The following is a 22,981-nucleotide window of genomic DNA, read 5'->3' as shown; positions in this document are numbered from 1 at the left end:
GAGGGGGCAAGGTGTGCGGAAGGCGAAGTTGGTTCGGAATGACGTTTCGTGTCTCTGGGGAAGAGGCGGGCCGAAGAACAGCTCCGATTTGAAATCCAAATCGGACCCCCGCCGCCGACTGCCGGCTCTTGGGGTTTTCAGTCAGGCATGCTTTGAACATATTTACTGGGATCATTGTGAACTCCTCTTTTTCAAAGCCGCATACTCCTGTTTGCTATCCAACTTCTCTCGCAGATTCTGCACCTCTTCCTTTGTTGATTGCCCACGAGCCCTCGGCGTCGCATCTACTTCTTCCCCGCCATGATTGAGCCATTCCAGGTCGGTCTCCCCCGACACGGCTAATATTTCGATGAAGACGTGTACTGATTGAGCAATAAATATTAGACAACCTTCTCGGTCCCTATGACCTGCGAGGGATGCGTGAAAGATGTCTCCACCACTCTAAGCAAACTCGATGGTACGGTCTCCGATCTATGCGACCCATTCTTCTTGAGCTCCGTTCTTACACCCTATTTCCATACATGCAGGTATCAAGAAGGTTGAAGCCAACCTGAAGGATCAACTTGTTTTCGTTGAAGGCACCGCCCCGCCGAGTTCGATCGTGACTGCAATTCAAAACACAGGCCGGGATGCGATTCTGCGCGGAAGTGGCACCACTGACAGTACGCATTGGCTCCATCTACTTTTTGCTTCTACGCTACACTTACTGAATATCACTTTTCTCAGGCTCCGCTGTCTGTATCCTCGAAACACACTCCACTACCGTCGCCAATAAGATCCGTGGCCTGGCCCGCATGGTCCAGGTCTCACCTAACATGACTCTTGTTGACTTGACAATCAACGGTCTTTCGTCTGGAAAATACTACGCTACTATCCGTGAGGCTGGAGACATCTCTCGAGGTGCTGAATCGACCGGGAGTATCTGGGAATCTTTGAAGAATAAGGTCCTGGGCTCGGACGCCACAGCCCCGGTTGAGAAGGAGCCGCGGGGGATCTTCGGCACGGTCGATGTTGATAATGAGGGCCGCGGCAATGTTTTCCTCGACCGACCCGTTGCTGTTTGGGAACTGATTGGGCGGAGTATGGTCGTTGGCAAGAGCAAGGAGGGACCATTCCAGCGCGAGGATGAGAACACCTTGGTGGGTGTTATTGCGCGCAGTGCTGGCGTGTGGGATAATGATAAGATGGTCTGCTCTTGCTCTGGAAAGAATGTCTGGCAGGAGCGACAGGAGCAGGTCAGCCAGGGAATGGCTTAAGCCTTGGCCATACCCACAGTAAGACGTGGACTTGTACGGAGTAGAATGGCTATCAAGTTGTGGGGAAGTGGGGGGGGGGGAAGGAGTGAGCCGAAGTTGATGATTTACGACAGATGCGATGCATTCTTCCAATACCCATTATTATACAAATGAGGGAAAGATAGACGAGAGAAAGTGAATATACTCGTGTTCTGCAAAGTGCATACTATCATACAGGCTGGGCAAGCGGGGCTTGTCGCTTCAAACGACCCAAATGCATATCGACGTGGCGGACTCCAGAGTTCTATACATCCAAAATCAAGAGTCGACATGTCACCAAGCTAAAGTATCCACGGGCAAGATCACATGCAGGAAACCTGATCTAGTATATGTACGTCTCGCCACGCTACTGTACGAATCGAGCCGATGTGAATCATCAGAACCGTTAGTAGCCGGGGGCGAATCAAGCTATCCTGGTGGGGCCTCATCGAACGTGCCTCTTTCTCAGCTCTTCAAAAACGAGGGGACTATTCTCACTCATTTGTATCCCACCAAAAGCCTTATCAACTGTTCTTTTCTATTTTTATTGTACCAATATATGAGGTATCAGATCGCACGAGTCGATCTTAAGTTAAGGTTATCCCCTAGTCGTGGAGGTGAAGAAAAGAAAATAAAAGCGTGCAGGATACCTCGGGTCTAGATTCAGTGACTAAGGGAAGATCACGTGGAGCCGCAGCATCTGGGTTCCCCGCGACTTGAAGACAAACTTCTTTTTCCAGTCCGTTAGAAGGGCACTTCTGTCTCCATCTGGTGCACCTCGCAATGCTAGCTTCCAACATTCATATCAACCCTCCAGTTCCACCGTCCTTGCCTGTAGCCGACCCCGCCACCTACTCTCCAGACGAGGTCCCCTCGTGCGGAGGCCATGGAACATTCGAAATCCTGAGCATAACTCGATTTCTGGAGGAGCATGGCATCGAATGCTGTATTGTTGGCGTTTCGGCCCTGATTTACTATGGAGCTGGGCGTGTTCGAGATGTATGTTCTTTTTTGCTTCTGCTTTAAACGGACTTTTCTCCGAGGCTGACAAACGAACTTGCATAGGAATGGGATCTTTGCGTCCCCGACAACAAAGTCAACGAAGCTGCTGCTCTTCTTTCCTCCGAACTTATATCCGACCAGATTCACCCTGTACCTCCACACTCGACTTCACATCCTTTCTCGCTAGACCATACCTACCACCGATTCAAAGGGAGGGGCATTCATTTCTACTTTGTCCTTGTGCCTGCTCACGACGCTCACATTCCTTCCGGTCCCTTCCAAATACAACGCAGCCTCACCGGCCTACCATACCCAACACTACCAATCTTAATGCAAAGCTACCTGGACATGAATGATGATGTATCACTTTGTGACTGCATCGACGGGTCAAATGTCTCCGAAGAATGGGGACGGAGACATCTTGACCTTGATGGTCCCAACGACCTGGAATGGACAACCCGTATGAATAAAGTCGCCACGGAGGCGGCTCGCGGAAAAGGACGGCTCTTTGTCCATTATTTCCCTACGCAAACAATTAACAAGCGAGAGAAATGGGAGTCCAGGGTTCGCAGTAAGAAAGGTAGGCTGGGCTGGACGACTCCAGACAATCTCTTTGACACCCGCTTTCGCCTTAAAGGCTCGCCAGACCCATGGACTCAGAAACGCATGTCATGTTAGAAACCTTTTTATATAATGAAGTAAATGAATCAAATGAAATAATCATATTGTTTTTATTGAAGATTGTGCATACTCCAAATTGAATTAAAGACCGGCCATAATGCACATACAGGCGTCAGACGCCTAATAATAATCTCATATTCTCAACCTGATCGGGAAACGCCATGTACGCCTCCGCATATTGAGTCCAGAAATACCTCCGATGCTCCAAATCATAATAATCCCGAAACGTGGGGATCTGCGCCGCATACTGGGTAAACAAAAACTCCAAATCCAAAAAGTCCTTACTCCCTTGCTCGCCTCGCCGGAAAAACGCGTCTAACTTGGCATATATTTGAAAGACCAGTCCCAACACTAACACCGGTGAACCCAACGGCGTGGGTCTATGTGGGTTGATGGGTTCGCGTGAGGATTGTAGATCCTCCGGCGTCCCCAAGTGTCCTAAGGATGGCCCTAGATATTAACAACGTGTTATTGTTTTCTTGCCGATGAAAGGACGTGTCAGGCTTACCACTGATCACTATGTCCATGCTGACTGCCAAGTCTGGGACGTGAGGGAACTCGCCATCCACGCTCCGACCCGTGTCGATGAAGACTTGTACGGATGTTCGGCCGTGGGTGAGTGGAAAATGTATTCTGGGCAAAACCGGTTAAAACAAAGCAAAATAAATCAAAAAAAGAAAGCCATCATCCAAGAGAGAATAATAGACTGCGCGAGAAATAATTAAAAAAAAGTGTCAAGCAAGTACCGAGATTGCGCGGTCAGGATCTGTTTCAAATGGTCCATCGTCGTAGCAACAGTGATATCAATATCTTGTGTCCTCCGCCGGCCCCCTCTTAGATATACCGCCCATCCTCCAATAAAGGCATACGTGACCTGGTGGGCCTCGAATAAGCTGGCTATGAATCTTGCGGCAAGGCCAAGCTGCAGGAGGTCCGCTGTATTTGATGGATAATAGAGTTCCGCGAACCGGTCGGTATCGTAGATTTCCGCCATTGCAGGCGATAGAGGATGGGGGGTATATTATTTTGATAGTACAAGAAGGTTTGATAGTGTGCGCCCGTCGGTGTGAATATAGGGGTTGCCCATCGCGTGGTGTGTGCTTTGGGGGTGGGAGATGAGGGGAAGGCGAACTAATCCCTGGTCCGGTTTGGCGTCCGAGATCAGATCCCTCCGCTGACCGCTGATGGCTGCACTTTAACTAGCCTATTTACTGAATGACATCCGGGGAAGTAGATTGGCACGTGACTTGGGTAAGCAAGTAGCTACTAATCTCTGAGATCATGTATAGATGCTGTAGTATTTCGACGAGTGATTATTCGATAGTTATTATGTTCTCTTTATCTACTCCATGTTATGCATAAAGACCTACTTACCCCATGGTACGGAATCGATGCCTCTAGGAGGAAATGTGTGTTTGAACTAGATACAGGCACCGTTGTCTATGTATCATCTAGAAACTTTCATTATATTCTAAGAAGTTCCTTTATATGACTGTATCCTGAGCCTAGCTGGGTCCTGTCAAGTCAAAGCACCATAAATTCTCGGCGCTACAGTATCAAGCGTACTTATCTCGAGGATCGATCTGTCGGTACCTACCACACTCTCTCCTCATAATATCTCCAAATTCTTATCACAAAGGTTTTATCGCCATTCACTCTGCATATTGCATTAAATTGTGTATTTTTACTCTTCCACCTGCTTCATTGATGGATAAATTCCACATCATCCAAGTACTCACGGCTGCCTACACGATTTGCAGGTTTATCGTCCTTGTGTTTCGATCGTGGCTGGACTGGCCTGAGTTATGGAGAAAATACAAGCAACGATGCCGCAAAACAACTCAAGCCGAAATTATGACGGGATATCCTCTGGATCGGCTCACCAGCAGCCAAGGCGATGAAGTTACGCAAAACGAGCTGAAGGTTCAGGATGGTCAGAAGACTTGATCTCGACGGCACAGATTTGCCATCTCAGAAAAATATTTGACGGCAATATATGCTCATGTTCTTGGAGTGATAAGGCCAAAGAATCTACTACGAGGGCCTCCTTGGTGGAAGAAGGGTTTGATAGCTTTTGTTCACATGAAAGAGACATTGATAGCTACCTAGAAATTTTCACTAGTCGGCCTAGTGAAGCCCAAATTCAATTCCATGGGAGTCAAATAATATCCCTTCACCCCACTAAAGCAAGCCAAAAGCTTCCTCCACTAGCAAAGAGCCATTCCACCCCAAATCTCAAACTGCTCCTCCGTAGTTTTTGCACAGCATCTTTGAACCTGATGGCGGATAGAAAAATCAAATGGTCGGACGGGAAAGTCTTCAAAGGAAACATATCGGCAGTGCTTAGCCAAAGGCTCTTGATGCAACCCACTTCGTACCCTTACCACCAAATCACGACGTCCCTGACCACGGCAAATCATAATTTGACAAAACGGACAAAGCTCGTAGTCAGCCTGCCACCCGATAGCCTCTTTCTCTTGACAGTCAATGTATGCCCGAAGCCATGGCACGATGTCCTGTTCATGGGGACAAATGTGAAGAGGCTTCATTGTATTTGACAAAGGCACAGTCCAGACATGGATACGATATTCAGTGAATACTAATAATTGCTCGTCTGAAACTGTTGAAACTTGCATCAATAGTGAGACTTCCATTTGCCGGATATGCGAAATTGTGCATTTATGCTGAAAATCGGTCTTGTCGTTCCTGATCGGTATGCCGTATTCCCAGAAATTCACAACTCTTGAGCGGAACTGGTCTCGCTTCAACTTGCTGATGAAGTTTACAAAGACCCTAGGACCGACGATAAGGCAAGGACAGAGCCTTACACCGTTGCTAAATTTGAGAGTACAGGACTCAGTATGTCGTATTCTCCACCAGTCAAGGCAATGGGGCTCCCGAGGCCTCTCCTCCGGAGGACAGCATGGTATCTCAGATTTCTTTCTTTGTGGCTTGCGTTGGAGAAGTAGATAGTCTTCAACTGGTGGCGGAAACTCCTGACTTGAGTCCTGCAGGATTGGAATGTACTTTTGGAAACAGGTTTTGCTGGTCCATGCAACGGATTGCTGATCGCTGACGGCAAGCCATTTAAGAATTTCATCAAAGATTTCCGGCGGAAGAGTGAGTAGATAACATTTAGGTGTAGCAGGTATGTTATCAGCTTCGGAGTCGGATTGGACTGGTGGGTTTTTGTCAAGTCCCGATGGCGTGAGTTGTGCCTGTTCGGCACAGAGCGCCATATCTTCTAGAAGAACAGCCTCGGGAAGATTATGAGGCTCCGGAAGAGGTTCTTCGTTGCTCTGTGCCGTTGTGCTAGCTTGAATTGGATGAAATGGTGCTCTGGCTCTTTGGCTTGATTTGCTCCTGAGGAGGCGCCACTGGGGACGTTCTTCAGAAAAGTGGCCGTGTGTTGGTCGGATAATTTGACTCGTGCTCATGTTTCTCGTCTATCTCGATTGAAAAGGCCAAAAAAAATGAAAGAAAGAGGTGGTAGGGTCAAGAGGGATCAGACAAATCACACCGTGGGCCATGGCCGATATACAAATGTTGTGGGGGTAGGGTCCGTTCTGTCAACTCTGACGATGGTGAAGTTCCCAATTCGGACCCGGCAACCACTTTGAGCATAGTAGTATCATTTTGACATTGAAACTTTACCTACTTCATTTCGAGCCATTCCTCTTTCTGCTACTTGGTACCAAGCTGATCTACAATATAATCAAAAACTCCATCTGCGCTGACCTCATGGCCGCAATCTTTCAGCCCCGCCAAAGCTTCAAAGACCTGCTGCGCGGTGAAATTCTCCCCCCCTCATCCTTATCACAAACTGATCAAACTCCTCGGCAAATCCTTTTTGCTCAGAGCCTGAAAACACGTACTTGAGAACTGGAACCTGAGCCAAGGTCGCTGCACACCACTGTAGGAGGCACTTGACGTACTTGTTTCCGCCGAAGGCTCCGCAGCCCCAGAGACCAGTCACAATATGACCATATGGCTTGCCATCGCTGCGGAATGCATTATATGCCTTTGAAATCATGTCCCTGGATACCCGTGTCGGAGGGTGGATGTCCGGGATTGGAAAATTGTTTTCTGCGCCAAGGATGTCCATTTCCAAAGCGTCCATGAAAAGCATCGCTCGATCTTTCCAGCAATAAAAGTCTCCTAGGGAGCAGTCGGGAGAAGGCAGAACTTGATCCAATTTGGCATCTCTGCCGTAGCCGCTGATAGAAACCATCGGCTCAGCACCGCGACAGATGAGAACCTGGTCATCAGATAATGGATGAGCGAGGAGGACGGCAGGGTACGATTCCGGGGAAATGCCGACATGCAACTCTTCTTGTGTACCTGTCGGCCCATAGCCAAAACATTTGTTTGCTGAGATCACACATGCTCCTTGGGGAAGACCAAGATAAGCGGGTGCAGTATGTGATTCCTCCAGATGACATATCTCGATTGATGTCGAGGAAAGGTAAGCCCTCGAAGCCTCGCTTTCAAGGAGTTGATACCCCTCAGTGCTTCCAATTGATCGAACTGTGAACGTGATAGGCCACTCATCCGTAGACAAATCAATTCGGGGTTTATGACATTCTATTGATTGTTGAAGATGCTCAAAGTATGTAAACAGTGCAGTCAGATACGCATGGACAGCGCCTGTATGAGATGTGTTTGATTGGGAATACCAGGGCCTTAAATCGACAAATGACTCTGTACCCCAGGGATGTGGGGGTAACGAGCAAAGAAATTGATGGACTACCAGACATGCAACTTGTCGTCGTGAGAAAGTGGCTGTGGTAGTTCCATTATCACCGTGTGCTGGTGAAAGACATGGTAACGTTCTGTCGGGAAAAAGTATAGGCATCTCCAAGGCCAAGTCCACTAAAAATGGCCAAGTTTTGGTGAAGTACTGCTCGTGTTTCGCTTCATCTTTGAGGTATGAAGCCATAAACTCGTGGAGCGCATTATGATTCTCATTCGTCACAGTTCCTCTCAGCGAGAGAGCAATTGTTTCCAGCGCTTCAATGAGCGAGGCAATATCATGAATAGGATCCGATTTACTTGTCAAGATGGCCGTGAGCAGGTCCCAAAAGGGCAGTTGGTCCTCGTCGGAGCCAAGAAGATCAAATCGATCTGGGCATCGTACCACAGAAGAAGAGGGCAGAATGAAGCGATTTGTCATGGTAAGTTGGTTCAATTGGGTCTGTGCCTCTTGTCATTTGGGCCTGTTGTCTCTATAAACGCAAGATAATCGCACCAGCCCAAATCGTTCGTATTCGGTACCACGGAAACACCATGACTCATTATGGGGGCTGGTAAATCATCCAGACGCCTTTGCTATTTGCTCTGATAAATATCTTAGACTTATTACTATAAGTGGTCCATAGAGTAGGTTTTAATGAGAAGCTATCATCAAGTCACGGGATCTCTCATACTGTTCCTCTTCATTTGACTTCACCAACTTTACCTTCAAACCCCATCAATCACCGAATCACTACACGACCCATGCGCTCTCCATCATCGGTGACCGATTTTTCCAAGGACCCGAGTCCATTATCATCATTCACCTACCCTGGTTCACTCAAGTCTAAATAAAGCACTGCAAGCGCCGTGGCGGGGGTATCTCCATCCTTCACACCAATGAGGCGCACCGGAGCCATTCCGATCCCGATGCTCGTGGTTTAATGACTCGCCAAACTGCCGTTGACTGGGCCTTCTACCTAATCTGGTCTTGTTCGTTCTACCGAAAAATGCCATATGGTCCCAGTCCCCATCACGGTCCCCGCACCCGCACAGGTGAACAGGGGGTCTTCCATGGAACCTCCCGCGGCCCGTTCGTCGACCTAATTCATCCCGGTCATGTCAAAACGGTGCGCCTTTGTGATGGGTCCGATCGGTTATATCTTATTGATTCGTGCCCGGAAATGAAGACTGTCCGTCATCCGCTTGAACTTGGCCAATACAATCTCACCAGCCTCTACTGAACCATTCGCGACGTGGCAGGCGAAATCGAGTGGAAATGAGACTCCCTATCAAGCGAGATCAATCTCGGAGGATTGTTGCCAGGTATAATTCTCCTCTGCCGGTTGGTTGCCAAGGCCAAAACTCTAAAGGAAAGCACCATGCCACTCTGGGCCCGCCAGTCCATTCGTTGCATGGTATTCACTTGCGAGAGGCACGCTAACTAGCCATACAGAAGCTCTTTCCCTCGACATTCGCAATAAGCGCCCAGTCACAGTTGCGGTGGACGCAACAAATCCCAAGTTCAAGGCCATCCAGCATGCTCATTGCTCACCTGGCGTGCATAATTCCTGCAGGTGCAACGCAAGTTATTTTTGGCCCATCACGCCTCCCCCTCGGCGCTTCCCAATCCTCGGGCTGACCGGCCTTGTTCGTCGTCCCAGGTTCTTTGCCTTAGCGGATGAATAGCGCATGGTAGCGCGACGATAGTGGGCTACCAGTCAGGGTTGTTTGTCGTAGTAGTAGTCGTAAAATATACAGAGTCTGGAGTAGTCCCATGTTGAACGATGTTGACTGCCCGGCCCAATCCCTGCCCCGCTGTGCAGCCTTCTGCAGATGCTCGGCCGTCATCATTTCACTTCTTTTCTGCTTTCGTTGCTTCTTCTGGACTTTCTTGGTGCATTTTTCCTCTTTCCCCCCTAGTCCACTGCTGCTCATTCTTCTCCTGAATCTTCTCACCCCTCACCCCCCCCCCCCTGGCACCATCATCTTTTACCTCATCGACTGCTTGAATCATTCTACCAATCTTCCAGCCCCCCGCCTGATGGATCCACACTGTTGGGTCGGATACTAACCCCGCGCCTAGCGCACCGTGATCGGAAGTTGTTCTTTTCTTTTTTTTTCTATCGACTATCGCAGGATTGGAGTGATTTGCGTCGAGTCAGATTGGGGATCCAGGGCCAGCCACCAGTTTTTGAGAGCATTGCAATCTCCATCGAGACCCAAACGGGGTTCTATAAATACATATACTACCGATCGTGGGATTCGTGCTCGAATCCCATCTCTCAGTCTCATCCTATTCCATCCATTCACCTCCATTCATCCACCTTTCCCCGCCAACCCGCAGTCCGCCACAACACTCCTGATCCTAACCCGACTTCCCTATCAACATAAGCATCACGACTATCACAACCTATTCCAAGCAATTCCTCCGAGAGCTCACACCATCCCCGTCTACCGTACTGCAGATTATCTCTTTCTGTCAATAATCTCCCGTGCGACCAACCTAATCAGGATCTAGCCCCACTGTTGGTTCCTCCTGCCCCCCGCACCTTGACCTTGTTGATACCCTTCAAACGGAACCGACCCTGTTCCTGTTCCTATTCCTATTTTCATACCTCGTCTTGGCATCCCCGATAGTTCGGGTGCTCAGGGCCGCCCATCACATTGGCGGGATCCTCGGGCGACAGGGAGCTGGGCTATAATAAGTATCAGTCATCCCGGCACGAGTTTCCCCCGGGGAGGCGTGACGTGCTCTTTGTGGCCTACAGCTGATCAGCGGTGTACGGAGATTCCAGTCCGGATTTCTCTTACTCCTCTCTGTATCTTCTGGCTGTGGGTGAAGAGGGGAACTTACACTCCTTCATATTGTTTCCCTTGGATCAACCCGTTCAGTGTCTAGACGATACATTCCTAGGCACATCCATATGTTGGCAAGATGTCGTTGAAGCAAGTATGTTATAAAACAATAGAAGATGATGATGTATAAATGCGGGAATGCTAACATGGTCTACAGGAGATAGAAACATGGGTGCAAGCCCTGGATGCATACGACAATCAGGAGTTCGAAGAGGCTTTACGGCACTTTGATCAGATTGCAGATACTTCCAAGATCCTCTTCAATTGCGGAGTGATCTATGCAACACTCGGAGAACACGATAAAGCAGTATGTGAAAGCCCTATTTCAGTACTATAAAATACTACCTAAAGGCAACGGCTAACATTCTGTAGGTAGAGTGTTATCAACGAGCTGTCGGGCTGGACCGATATCTAGCGATTGCCTACTTCCAGCAGGGTGTATCAAACTTCCTGTTAGGTGACTTTGAAGAGGCATTGGCCAATTTCAACGACACTTTGTTATATTTGCGTGGAAATACTTCTATTGACTATGAGCAGCTGGGTCTTAAGTTCCGCTTGTACTCATGTGAGGTTTTGTTCAACCGTGGACTATGTTATGTCTACCTCCAGCAGATGGTCCCCGGCATGCAGGATCTCTCATACGCGGCCAAGGAGAAAGTCACGTCAGACCATGACGTGATTGACGATGCTATTCGTGAAAATGCAGATGTATGGTGCACTAGTCTCTTTAAATTTGCCTTGTGCATTTGCTTTTCCCTACGTTGTGACCACGCTAACACTGAGCAGGGATATACCGTATTCTCAATTCCCGTGGGCGTGTTATACCGCCCCAATGCAGCAAAGGTCAAAAACCTCAAGAGCAAGGACTACCTAGGCAAGGCCCGGCTAGTCGCCGCATCAGATCGATCCCAAGGCGCAGACCACCAATGGCGGCCCATGATCATCGACAAAGGCGCACTCGAGGACCGTGAAGGCGTCTCCTGGGCGGCCACAAACCTCGTCCACAAAGGCATAAGCAGTCGCACCCGTCAGCAATCTGAACCACCCCTTAATCGCAATGTCTTTCCTCCAACACCTCCCCCAGATGACCGATCAACAAGCAATGGCTCTGTGGCGGGCTCCTCACACCACCGATCCTCCTCCCTCCGAATGGGCCGGCCACCTCGACTCGACCTCGAACGCACAGGAGCCAGCCTCGACCGTAGAGCCCCGGGGCAAGAGTCTGCCCCTACTGCAGAAAAGCCACGCATTGGAACGACACGCACCGCATCGGAGCCCCGAGGCCCAGCATCTCGACACCAGAACATGCGTGGCTTCGGTGAACCCAGCCGTGGGGCATGGTCCCAAGGTCACCGCAGAAACCTCAGCGACACCAGCTCGAATCCCACCCCGAACCCCTACTTCAACTTCCCCGAACAGCCCGAATACGCCCACCCAGACTCACACACCTACGCCAGTCCCGCCAACCTCTCCAGTGCAGGCTGGGGTCGCGGCCGCCACCAACCACCAGCCTTCATCGACGAAGAAGACGAATACGGCAGCGACGCATGCGACGGCGAACCCATCAAAGACGGCTCTTTCGAACTCCTCGGCACCGCGCCTGGTGGTCCTGGCTCCTCACCCGCGCAAAGTATGCAACAACGTCGCACACGATCTCCAGCGCGATACTCGCGACGAGCGAACTCGCGGCGGCCGGAGGTGCGGCGGTTCCGGACCAAGGTGCATGCGCCGGATGATATTCGGTATATCATGATCGGGCCGACGGTGGAGTTTGCGGAGTTTGAGGGGAAGATTCGGGAGAAGTTTGGGTTTCAGGGTGGGTTGAAGATGAGGGTGCAGGATGATGGGGATATGATCACGATGGTTGATCAGGAGGATTTGGATTTGTTGTTGGCTAGTGCGAGGGAGGTGGCGAGGAGGGAAGGGAGTGAGATGGGGAAGATGGAGGTAAGTTTTGTTCTGAAGGGGAGAATTTTTGTCGTCGATATACTAATCACTCTGGGTCATAGGTTTGGGTGGAAGAACGATTGATGATTTGATCTGAAGTCTTTTTGTCAAGGTGTCTGGCATGGGGGCATTTTTAGCATTTTGGTTTTGATTATACCCTTTTGATTGGCATGGAAATACGCAATATGAATTGATAGTAGACGTTAGCAGCAATGTATCTAATGGCAGGACTGGTCATCGTTAAAACTAGATGTACATAGAAGGGACTGTATACATTTCCTTCCAAGTGTATAGCACCCGGGGCCAGCCAATCACAATGACCGATGACGATGTTGACGGGTCCCACCGCGGAGTTTCCAGCTGGACACCTTCACCTTCTCCATCTCTCTCATCTTCACTTTCCCTTACATTCAACTCTCCCCAGCACCCCATGCCACACCTCTCCACTCCGCCAGAATGACCGATATCACACCAACACTAAGCACTATCCTCTCCGCCAAAAATGCACGCCCCATCCCAGCTCCAGCAACCCGAACCCCATCAACCGAGGTCGCAGATGAGTTCCTCAAGGAGGCCCATCGCATTGTAAGTCCACTCCGCAAGACCACCTACAAACAAAAGAAATACTAACTCTCTCACCTAGAACTCCCACATAACCTCCCTCCTTAAATACCTCCACTCAATCCGCCACGCCTACCTCACCACAACCGCCAACCCCCGCCGCCAAACCAAAGACACCCACAACCACTCTATCTACATTTCCCAATCCCACTCTCATTCCCAAACAAACCACCTCACCGACCCTGAACGCGACGAAATCGACACCTCAACAGCCCTCCTCCTCCGCGACCTCGCAAGCTCAATAACAAACCTCTCCTCCGCCGAATCCCTCCGCCAAGAAACCTCCGCCTCCATCCTGCGCAAGAAATACGGCCACAGCGCCGCAGGCGCACTCCTCTGGCGCTGGGCTGGCGGCGGCAGCGCGCTCGATGAGTCCTCCGCGCAGCAGGGGAAATCCGCGGAGCAGATTGAGGCGGAGGAGAAGGCGAAGATGATTGCGGGGGTGCGCGAGGGTGTACTTTGGTTTTTGAGGAGGGGGTTGGATGGGGTTGTGGGTGTGCAGAGGGAGATGGTGGAGAAGAGGATTGAGAGGGTTAGGGAGAAGGAGAAGAGTGTTTTGTATAAGAGTGCTAGTACCGCTGCTGGTGCTGGTGTGACGAAGGGTGGGGATGGGTCTGTGGATAGGACGATGGATATTTCGACATCGTCGGTGCAAGCGCCTGATGCGATGATCTTGAGTGAGGCGGAAACGGCACGGATCGAGGCGCAGTTATCCCCGGAGCAATTACAGTTGTTTGCGGAGGAGAACGATACTATGCTAAGGCATTATGAGGATACGTTGGGGAAAGTACAGTACGTTTTGCCCTTCCCTTCTCCCGTTATCATCTTACCATGCATATCTCTTGGCTATGCATCTACTTCCCTTCGTCCGTGTCCGCAACTAACCACAATTTACCCTTCTAGGAACGCAGAAAAATCTCTCTTGGAAATATCCTCCCTTCAAGAAACCCTCGTCTCCCATCTCGCCACGCAGGAGGAGTATATCTCGCAATTGGTCAGCGACGTGGATACGACGCAGAGCAATGTGGGTCGTGGTAATAAGGAGCTTAAGCGTGCGACGGAAAGACGGAGTACGGCGCAAGCGGTGTTTTGGGGGACGGTGGGTTTGTGTACGTGGCTTGTGGTGTGGGATTTAGTGTTTTAAAAAAAAGAGAGAGAGAACTTGGAAGGTGAAGTTCAGAGCGGCAGGCTCTTAAGAGATTGGGTGTCTATATGAGGTGCTCTGTTTTAGCGATTATTTGCATCAACTACTATTCTGACATACATCATACCGCATCCTTGACTGTGTTTATATGACAGTGCTTTAATAAATAGACCCAGTGTTAAGCTCACCCTTGAGACGAGCAATATGCGCAGTATTCCGACCGAGTTTGAGGACATCGAAGTCAATTGATCAAGTCTAGATCTAGAAAGGCACGATACGGAGATATACATCTCTATCACAAATCATAAAAAGAAGTCCAAAAGTCATCTGGTATTCCGAGCCGTAGATCTACATGTGATAGTGATGCATAAGAGAGGGCATACAACAATCCACTAAGGAATGAGGAGGAAGGGGAAAAAATGTGTGTCCCTCACGATCCGTGCGTATATGAAGCACAGGAAATGTGCCGATGGGAGGGGAAATAGGAATCAAATGTAAGAAAAGAGAAAGAGACAAACGCCAAACCGGATTATATTCGCTTGAGCCGGGTAAATGTGGTGGGCTTAGGAGGTCTCGCGGACCACACTGTCCACGGCTTCGGCGAAGTAATCCAGGTTATTTGTGTTGAGACCAGCCATGGAGATACGGCCGTTCTTGGTCTGCAGGGAAGATGGAAGTCAGTAATGAATTCATACTCGAATCGAGGCCAAAACAGCAGACGCATTAGAAAACTCACCATGTAAACGTGCCACTTATCCCGCAAGATCTTAACCTGAGTCTCACTTAACCCAGTAAAGCTGAACATGCCAATCTGAGTCGTAATGTGATCCCAAGTACCAGGTGTACCACGCTTCTCCAACCGTTCCCGCAGACCACGACGCATCTCCTGAATACGCCCACTCATCGTCCGCAGATCCTCCTCCCACTCCGCAAACAGTACGGGGTCATTGAGGATCTTGCTGGCAATGCGCGCACCGTACGCGGGGGGATTAGAAATCTCCGAGCGCTGCAAGATAGCCAATTGACTAGCGATATGCTGGATAGAAGTGGACGCATCCGCGCCAGGCGCAGAAACAAAGTGGAACGCACCCGTCCGCTCACCGTACAGACCAAAGTTCTTGGCGAACGACTGCGCGACGCAGAGCTCGAAGCCCTGCTCGACAAAGTAACGGATGGCCCATGCATCGCGGGTCAAATCGCCCGATGCGAAGCCCTGGTAGGCAGTGTCGAAGAAGGGGAATTGGCGACGCTCGCGCATGAGCGCGGCGATTTGCTTCCATTGCTCCTGCGAGGGGTCGACGCCGGTGGGGTTGTGTGCGCAGGCGTGGAGGAGGACGATGGAGCCGGACGGCGCTGCCCGCAGCGCGGTCATCATGCCGTCAAAGTCGAGGCCCTTGGTCTTGGTGGAGAAGTAGGGGTAGTTGGCGAGGGTGAGGCCGACATTTGTGAAGATCTGGTGGTGATTGGCCCAGGTTGGGTTGGAGAGGTAGATGGTGGGCTTGGGCTGTGCGGGGTGGAACTTGGAGAGGAAGAGGCCGCCCAGGTGGACGGCGCCGGTTCCCGAGATGGTCTGGAGGGTGCAAATCTATAGAAGGAGGTAGCGCGTTAGCATTGACCTCTGGAGGAGTTATCTTGTTTCATGTTTTCAGGGTAGTATATTGTAGGAGGAAACTGTAGGAGGTGGCCGATGCGCTCGGTTCGACATACCCGTTTCTCGCGAATCGCGGGGCTATCAGCACCGACGATGAGCTTCTGTGCGGCTGAGGTGAAGTCGGCCAACCCGCCGATGGAGAGGTATTCGTGATTCACGGTGGGATCATTGTGGATGGCGTCATCAGCCTGAGAGAGAGAGAAGGATTGAGTCAGTTATCTTGTCAAATAAGTTTGCGATTGCCATGAAACTCTAATCGTAGAGAAGCAAAGAAAAAAGCAGTTATCATGTAAGGAATCCGGATCTAGTAGTAGATGCGCAATTCCAAGAGACACCCACCTTCTTGACGACAGGCAGAATCCAGGGCTTCGCATTGTTGTCACGGTAAGCGCCAATGCCCAGATCGACCTTCTTATCGGAGGGGTCTTCGCGATAGGCCTTCATCAAGCCAAAGAGAGGATCTTCGGGGGCCGCGGCGACGGCGGCCGGAGTGAAGACGGAAGGATTGCCGTTGGAACCCATGATGTGTGAGGAGAGGGAGGAAAGACGATCGCGGGCAGTAATAGCAGAGGAGGAGGAAGAAGAAGAAGAAGGAGAAGAAGGAGAAGAGGTGGCGGGGTTTTGATGTTGACGGGAGGTCGTCATGATGGAAACGTTGCGTTGTCTGATCCCTGGGTTTGACTAAATAATAAAAATGAAAATCGAATATTATTCGAAATATCTCCAATTTTTGCCAATTTCCCTTTCCGATCCGGTAAATAATAATAATAGTCTCAATGCAAAGGACCCTAATTTAGTCACACTGCAGCAATGACTCCTTTTTTCCCCGGAATCTGGCCACCGAAGAAACCCAAAAGGACAAAAACCTTGCTGCTTGCGTTCACCGGATTGAGAGATGAGGAGAGAGGCAGAGGAATGAGGGGGTGGAGACGCCCGGGGCGGTTAAATCAGGATAGTCAAGTACTCAAGTACTCGGTTGTGAATATACCCAGAATAAGAAGAGAGAAGAAATAGAAGAAAAGAATCATGAAAAGACATTCATAAACTATTTATCACACCCACTCCATCCAAATAAATCCCTCGGCGCCTGTTCTCTCCTGAAGTCTCATCCCAATCCCTCGGGCGCACTTCCAACAAGCCGAGGAACTTCCGTAACTTCTTCGTCGCATGACGCACCGCCAGACCCTGTGGAGTTCACATGCTTCGTTTTACTTAAACGGGGCATGTTTTTGCACGCTGGAGAGAGCATGTGCGAGTAAATGGATTCGTATGCTTATCTATTGTGTCTACGATCTTGTATCTACTATCTCTTGCAGGTACATTCCTCTCGGCTAATCTATGCATGTATGCACCACCCTACGACTGATAAGCTAGCTACCTACTCTACTGTACACAGATCAGGCTCGGTAATAATAATGCAAGTCAAATTACTGGCAAGAATATTAATACCCGGCTCTCAGCCTCGACACAACTACAGGCCCTGTGATATGATGATTCTGGGCCCCCGTTTTAGAGCCCAAAAAACAATCACGATTGCTCAGCGGACCTCCCGACAGGCTCGCCGCGCCGCTCGTGTGTCATCACGCCGAGCAGGAAAAAAGGCGCAGTGGATCCCCCCTCCTGGCCCTTCTGGAATCAGTGGAATGTTAATAATATCCCGACCTGACAGTGACAGCACTCATAGCATGCATAAAATCGAGGTATGTTTGGAGTGATATATTTAGTGTTTAGCAATTTTACTCCTACAAGTTGGAGTTTCAAGGGTATATCTAATTGAATTTGAAGTTAATTAATAACTACAACCAGGAATAAAGATTAATTATTGTTATTCTGATCTGTAGTCAGACTTGACTAGAATCTCGGAATATTCTTGCCCGTGCTGGATTCTTGTCGGCGATTTACCCCCCGTGAGGAGAAACCAGCCCTATACTCACTGACAACCATCTCCTCTCCTCATCTTCCCCCCATAGCCTCCTATTACCTAAGGCACCACCCTAGGATTGAGGAGAAACAAGAAATTTGGAGAGCCGTTATTATTTCTCCAGGGACCAGGGGAAATGGTAAACCCAAGAGGTAAAATGCCGACGATCGCGGGCCTCCGCAGGAATATCGAATATGCACTACTACATAAGACATCCGACAGACATACAGTATTCAGTATGCAACTGATGCAGTCCAGTCTTGTCCCGTCCGTCCGATCCATTCAGCCAGTCAGCTAGTTAACTTAGCCAGCACAATAGCAAATTCGTCAACTACGACTCTACTCTACAATTAACAGATTCATCCTCGTCGCGGCGGTATGGATCGGCGATTGAAGAGTAAATAGCAATTTATACCCGCTCCTCACCTCGTGGCGGTTCCCCCGGCGGACCATCTCCGACTCCAGCCGTTCTCGACTTTTCTCTCTCTTAGTCTCCGGGATTTTCCCCGACTTTTCGCGATGATGTCAGGTTAGGTTTTTATGGGTGGTACCTGATTCCCCCCGGAAATCTCAGAAGAGTAATTTAGGCGAAATTTCAATAGAGACATCGTGACGAGTCAAACCATGCTCCTCGTATTATTCGTGTACCAACTTTTAGGTCAAGTTAATAATAAGCAGCAGCAAGAAGACAAAAAATACTTAATAGAACTGAAATTCTCCACACTTTTCAAAACGCCCCTCTCGAAAATCCCCGGGCAGCGCCAGCGCGCTCCACAGGCGCACTGCGCGGTCTGCTCTCCGGGACCTGAGCCTCTGCGCTTTTCCCCACGCCAAGTCGGCCAAGTCTGGGTGATCGTTGCCCCCGGGTTGGAGTAATTGGGTAATTTGTTCCGCCGGATGGGATTGCCTGATTTATAGCCTAATAAAAACATCCAGGAATAAGGTTCTGTGTTACATATAATAATAGGTAGAGGGAAGGTTCATCTGCAAGCATTCGAGTTCTAGAGTGTAGAGTGCGAAAGTCCAGTCCCGGATATATATCCATGACCGGTGTCGAAGACAGAGCTTGTCAAAAGTACTCACTCTGCTAGCTAGAATCCCAAGCACGGACATTGACATAGAAGGGCGATAGTGTTTTCCTTTCTCTGCTGTTATCTGGATAATCAGAGAACAAGCAAATTCCTTGATTGATTCTCGTGCTTCTGAACTTTCTCCTCCTTTTCTTCCTTGTAAGGATTCCTGTGCGTAATTCTGTCGTGTTTCGTTGTCTGGCCAATCGTGATCGAAGAGAGCTCGGAGAGAGAGCTCAAAAACCACAAGAGTCAACCTAGAAATTTACTCAGTATCTGAAAATCTAGATAACAGGTGGAGTAGGGAACAGTCACAGGACAATAGGAAAACACCGCCCTCTTATGGTCGACAGACTAGAAGAAGGAGAACAGTCTAGAAATGACTGCTCGCTCTCCGGCGGCCTCAAAAGGACAGAACCTGAGACCGGAAAAAAACATCTGCAAACAGCCTTGGAGGAGAAACGGTAGAAGCATCGGGGAAAGGCGTCTGTATCAGAGACATTGGCAAGAGCAAGAGCGGGAAGGAACGTAACGACAACTAACAGATATAAGACCTCTGGTTGCACACTAGTCTCTCCAGGCCCCATCAGGCCAAGCGGCGATGAAGAACAAGGCCAAGAGCTTTTTTTTTGAACGACATGACCAGCAAGGCAAGTTTGGTAACCCTTACATAAGTTTACAGGGGTCCATAAAGTCTGCATATCTTCATTTGCACAGCAAAAATGCGGGATCTACAATCACCCTATACGTCAAATATACATATCCTATATACAACTTGACAAGAAGAGAAGAGAATCCGAAGCGGAAATCCACAGACACGAAAATGAGAACCAAAAAACACAAAAACCAAATCTTTTCTCCTCCAGTCTCATGAAAACGCCGCTCTTCTGGAACCCAAATGTGTAAAAAAGATCAAATCCAAATCCAAATCCATGATCACCACCTTCAATATTCTCGTGATAGATCCAGACATCCTCGGTGCAATTCATATTCCCAAACGCCGGTGCAAAAGGTTCGCAGTGTATGAGCCGTCAATATCAAAATGACAAAAGAGAAAAAAAAAGCGTCGTATCATCAAAAGGGGTGTTCAAGGATGCATGGAAGAAGTGAAAAGCGCAGGCAAGGAGTGTCGTTATTCATGCATTGGTGTTGGTGTTGGTATTCGCAAGCCGATGACCTGACTAGTTGTTGGTGGTGTGTGCAGCCGGTGGTACGGTGGGAGTCGCCGCACCACTCTCGACAGGGCTGGTGGTATCGACGCCGTGAGCGCGTGTGCGGATACGGAATCGATCACGGAGTCGAGTTGATAGGCGGTTGCGGGCTGGTCGAGTTACGGCGTCGTCGCCGGTGACTTCGCCTTGGTTGGCTTCGCGGACGCGACGGAGGGCGGCGAGACGCTCTTCCACGGTGGCATTGCGCATGCGGCGGGCGTTGAGGGGCCCGTGGAGGTAATTTGTTAGACGGTGGGAGTGTCTGTTACTTTGGGCGCCGGCGGCAGCTGCGGTTGTGGTGTCGTCAGCTGCGTTGTCCGCGTTTTGTGTGTCGGCAATCTCGCCTTCCTCGGCATTCTCCTCGGGTTTAGGTGGGTTGAGGTCGATGCGGCTAGGGAGGGGGTTTGTTAGTTGTTTTTGTTCATTACAATGATGTCTAAGGCTGTCGCTAAAGAAGGCCTTGATTAGGGAAGGAACTTACCAAAGGGGACAAGTGCCGGACACATTGACAAGCCAAGGGTCGATACACTCTGGGTGGAACTGATGGTTGCATGGGAGGACCCGCAGGTCTTGGCCCTTGATGAAGTCATCGGTACAGATGGGACAGGAGAAGTTACCACCATCTGGGGCAGCATTGGGATTCGATTCAGTCGTGGTAGTCGGGACTGGCTGTTCGGTGACCGCATGCTTGTTGGTTGGTAGTTCGGACTCGCGTGGTGTCGGCCCGATGTCGGAGATGCTATCCGAGCGGGGAGGGGAATGCTCGCGGGCGGGATCATCCGCGTTGGCCATTTCGACGTCCCGCTTGGCGGCATCGACGGCTTCGTCATCGCCAAACTTGACGACGGGGATGGTGTCAAGCATGGCTTGTGCTATACCTCTTGCTCGACTTTGCCGAGGTCGGCCGGCGATCCGGCGAGGCCCATATCGCTCGGGATGACGGTGAGCGCGGACGGCGCCGGTGATGATGATGCCCAGGAACAGGGCTGTGATGATACCTGTGATGCTATACAGGATAATCATCGCTGCGGAGAGAAATCAATACGAGTCATTTCAATCGGGACGTAAGCATTACGGGCATTACGGGATGGATGAGCGACGCACCTGTGTTGGGACTATCACCAGTGCCGCTGGCACTGGTATCAACCGTCGTGGTGGTTGGATACGACATTGGGACGATGGTGGCAGTCTTGTTGGCAGCGGTGGTCAAGGTTTGATTGAGGGCAGCGACAGCAGTGGAATCGTTGAACGTGAAGATATAGCGATATGCCTCGGCTTGATCATTCGTGGACAAGCTGCAGTGCGTAGCAGATGTACTGTAGAGGATGATGGCTGCAGCAGGCTGGGCAGCGGTAATCACACTTTGGACTGTCTGGTCGACACCCAACTCTCCCGGATAGTTTACAGAAGAGTCGTCACAAGGAATACACGCAATCTGGGTGCTATGATTGCCCAGAGAGTTAGTGGCAGTCACCTCAGCGAACGTGCCAGCGACGTTAAAACCCTGGAAGGTAGGGCAATTAGCATGCAAGTTGGGTCAATGGGATTAAGTAGGAGACAGAGGGAGAAGAGGGAAGAAAAGAAGAGGACTCTGCAATCCGAGACAGTCTTACTTGGGCCTGGCTAGAAGATAAATTGGCGAGGTAATTCGTCAATGGGGCGAGGTAGTGACCGCTGAGTGGACTGGAACCCTGGATGCGGAAGCTCGCGGAGCTGGACCAGGCCAGATCGTGTGTATTGTTGGTGGGCAGCACCGAGACGTCCGCCAACACAGGCAAGATGATGAGAAAGAGGAAGGATAAGAAAGAGGAATAAGAATACCACAGCCCCATTGCCGCGTGGTGAGAGTGAGAATGTTTCGTTTCTTACGGGAGGCGGCGGAAGTCCGGAGTGTGGGGGGTGGACTGGGATCATTTGTCAGGGCCCTCCTAGTTGAAAGTCGTGGAGAAGCAGCCCGAGAGAGGAGGGGGGCTGAGGAATTGAGAGACGAATTGAAGAGGAGGGGGTTAGAGGATGACAGTGGATATGCCGTGGGATGCAGTGTGGATGCCCAGTAATGACGATGGGACAGACACAAAAATGAGGATGAACCGATAGAGAGAATCCGTGGAGGGGAGTGGAGTTGCATAAGAAGGAAACGGAAAAACAGGGAACGAAAGAGGGGAGAGCTAAGGCTGATCGTAGTATGGATCCCCGTGGAGAAAGTGGGAGATGGGGAGATCTGATCATGGGCGATACGATAACGGGGGAAGAAGAAGAAGAAGAAGATACGCTATACGCTTGGGGGGCTGTGGGTGAATATTGATTGGGTAATATTAAATGTTTCCCGTCCGATTTGATTGCGTACTGTATCTTAATGTACATTACAATTATTGTGGACTGTACGGGGTACGGACGGAGTACGGGGTAGCCACTCGCCGCCTCAAAAGCGAATGCGAATGAAACGGGAGTTTGAACAACGGTCGGCTTACGAGAGGGCAATGCTGGAGACAGAAGATTCATTATTAAAGAGTAATGGCCACTCTGGACCGGGATGGGAAACATTTCCACCCCCAGCTAGTCGGGGCAACAGCCCATATAACCATTTAGGAACCCCCGTTCCATGGGTTGAACGGGGCACATGAACCCTTGCGTTTTTGGTTCTTGCATCTTCCTTGGGAGTACATCATTTGTCAATTCGACATGATGAATCAACTTCCCCTTTAGGGAGAAACCAACTCGACAATTAACGGGAGCAGCAATCATAATCCAAGCCACAACGATGGTGATCATCTGAATCTCATGATTGATGATTCCGTACCACGGTCAATTCTTCAGTATCTGTCATATACACAGCCATGATCCATCGTATGGTCGATCATCCCAGAGC

At 50.0% G+C, this 22,981-nt stretch overlaps 8 protein-coding genes across 8 annotated transcripts; 4 read left to right on the top strand and 4 right to left on the bottom strand.

Annotated features, from left to right (window-relative positions):
- The first annotated feature begins 118 nt into the window (after positions 1-118).
- On the top strand, positions 119-1,427 carry N7473_005654 (copper chaperone CCS1). Its single transcript, XM_057151594.1, has 4 exons — positions 119-318; positions 385-457; positions 528-662; positions 727-1,427. Exons 1-4 carry the CDS (start codon positions 301-303, stop codon positions 1,254-1,256), a joined length of 756 nt encoding a protein of 251 aa, XP_057009399.1. The 5' UTR covers positions 119-300; the 3' UTR covers positions 1,257-1,427.
- Positions 1,428-2,057: 630 nt separating this feature from the next.
- On the top strand, positions 2,058-2,954 carry N7473_005653 (uncharacterized protein; the record flags this gene model as incomplete). The annotated part of the gene is made up of 2 exons (XM_057151593.1): positions 2,058-2,273; positions 2,340-2,954. 2 exons carry the CDS (start codon positions 2,058-2,060, stop codon positions 2,952-2,954), a joined length of 831 nt encoding a protein of 276 aa, XP_057009398.1.
- Positions 2,955-3,004: 50 nt separating this feature from the next.
- N7473_005652 (uncharacterized protein) lies at positions 3,005-4,118 on the bottom strand. The gene is made up of 3 exons (XM_057151592.1): positions 3,704-4,118; positions 3,466-3,590; positions 3,005-3,395 (listed from the first exon to the last, which is right to left on the bottom strand). Exons 1-3 carry the CDS (start codon positions 3,949-3,951, stop codon positions 3,070-3,072), a joined length of 699 nt encoding a protein of 232 aa, XP_057009397.1. The 5' UTR covers positions 3,952-4,118; the 3' UTR covers positions 3,005-3,069.
- Positions 4,119-6,729: 2,611 nt separating this feature from the next.
- On the bottom strand, positions 6,730-8,130 carry N7473_005651 (uncharacterized protein; the record flags this gene model as incomplete). The annotated part of the gene is made up of 1 exon (XM_057151591.1): positions 6,730-8,130. One exon carries the CDS (start codon positions 8,128-8,130, stop codon positions 6,730-6,732), a length of 1,401 nt encoding a protein of 466 aa, XP_057009396.1.
- A 1,540-nt stretch (positions 8,131-9,670) lies between these two features.
- N7473_005650 (putative PB1 domain protein) lies at positions 9,671-12,586 on the top strand (the record flags this gene model as incomplete). The annotated part of the gene is made up of 5 exons (XM_057151590.1): positions 9,671-10,641; positions 10,705-10,854; positions 10,920-11,255; positions 11,334-12,494; positions 12,557-12,586. Exons 1-5 carry the CDS (start codon positions 10,627-10,629, stop codon positions 12,584-12,586), a joined length of 1,692 nt encoding a protein of 563 aa, XP_057009395.1. The 5' UTR covers positions 9,671-10,626.
- A 364-nt stretch (positions 12,587-12,950) lies between these two features.
- On the top strand, positions 12,951-14,486 carry N7473_005649 (uncharacterized protein; the record flags this gene model as incomplete). The annotated part of the gene is made up of 3 exons (XM_057151589.1): positions 12,951-13,079; positions 13,138-13,907; positions 14,019-14,486. 3 exons carry the CDS (start codon positions 12,951-12,953, stop codon positions 14,257-14,259), a joined length of 1,140 nt encoding a protein of 379 aa, XP_057009394.1. The 3' UTR covers positions 14,260-14,486.
- Positions 14,487-14,526: 40 nt separating this feature from the next.
- N7473_005648 (aspartate aminotransferase) lies at positions 14,527-16,657 on the bottom strand. Its single transcript, XM_057151588.1, has 4 exons — positions 16,250-16,657; positions 15,967-16,098; positions 14,996-15,844; positions 14,527-14,918 (listed from the first exon to the last, which is right to left on the bottom strand). Exons 1-4 carry the CDS (start codon positions 16,553-16,555, stop codon positions 14,823-14,825), a joined length of 1,383 nt encoding a protein of 460 aa, XP_057009393.1. The 5' UTR covers positions 16,556-16,657; the 3' UTR covers positions 14,527-14,822.
- A 3,425-nt stretch (positions 16,658-20,082) lies between these two features.
- On the bottom strand, positions 20,083-21,944 carry N7473_005647 (RING-H2 finger protein; the record flags this gene model as incomplete). The annotated part of the gene is made up of 4 exons (XM_057151587.1): positions 20,083-20,503; positions 20,594-21,137; positions 21,217-21,616; positions 21,726-21,944. The coding sequence occupies 4 exons, from the start codon at positions 21,942-21,944 to the stop codon at positions 20,083-20,085; spliced, it is 1,584 nt and encodes a 527-aa protein (XP_057009392.1).
- Positions 21,945-22,981: the final 1,037 nt, after the last annotated feature.

Source organism: Penicillium subrubescens (genome assembly GCF_028828155.1).
Source record: "Penicillium subrubescens strain IBT 31985 chromosome Unknown utg000004l_segment0_segment0, whole genome shotgun sequence".
Taxonomy (NCBI): domain Eukaryota; kingdom Fungi; phylum Ascomycota; class Eurotiomycetes; order Eurotiales; family Aspergillaceae; genus Penicillium; species Penicillium subrubescens.
Note: the sequence above shows the minus strand (reverse complement) of the source record. Positions and strands in the feature narration are given on the sequence as shown.

Bases quoted from the DNA above. Each gene is read 5' to 3' on its own strand.
- N7473_005652 (XM_057151592.1), bottom strand. From the start codon at position 3,951: ATGGCGGAAATCTACGATACCGACCGGTTCGCGGAACTCTATTATCCA. The intron at 3,591-3,703 runs GTACTTGCTTGA...GGTTTTGCCCAG, and splicing joins ATCCTGACCGCGCAATCTCG to AATACATTTTCCACTCACCC. The intron at 3,396-3,465 runs GTAAGCCTGACA...GGCCATCCTTAG, and splicing joins CATGGACATAGTGATCAGTG to GACACTTGGGGACGCCGGAG.
- N7473_005648 (XM_057151588.1), bottom strand. From the start codon at position 16,555: ATGACGACCTCCCGTCAACATCAAAACCCCGCCACCTCTTCTCCTTCT. The intron at 16,099-16,249 runs GTGGGTGTCTCT...TCTCTCTCTCAG, and splicing joins TTCTGCCTGTCGTCAAGAAG to GCTGATGACGCCATCCACAA. The intron at 15,845-15,966 runs GTATGTCGAACC...CTCCTTCTATAG, and splicing joins CCGCGATTCGCGAGAAACGG to ATTTGCACCCTCCAGACCAT.
- N7473_005654 (XM_057151594.1), top strand. The intron at 458-527 runs GTACGGTCTCCG...CCATACATGCAG, and splicing joins CACTCTAAGCAAACTCGATG to GTATCAAGAAGGTTGAAGCC. The intron at 663-726 runs GTACGCATTGGC...CACTTTTCTCAG, and splicing joins CGGAAGTGGCACCACTGACA to GCTCCGCTGTCTGTATCCTC.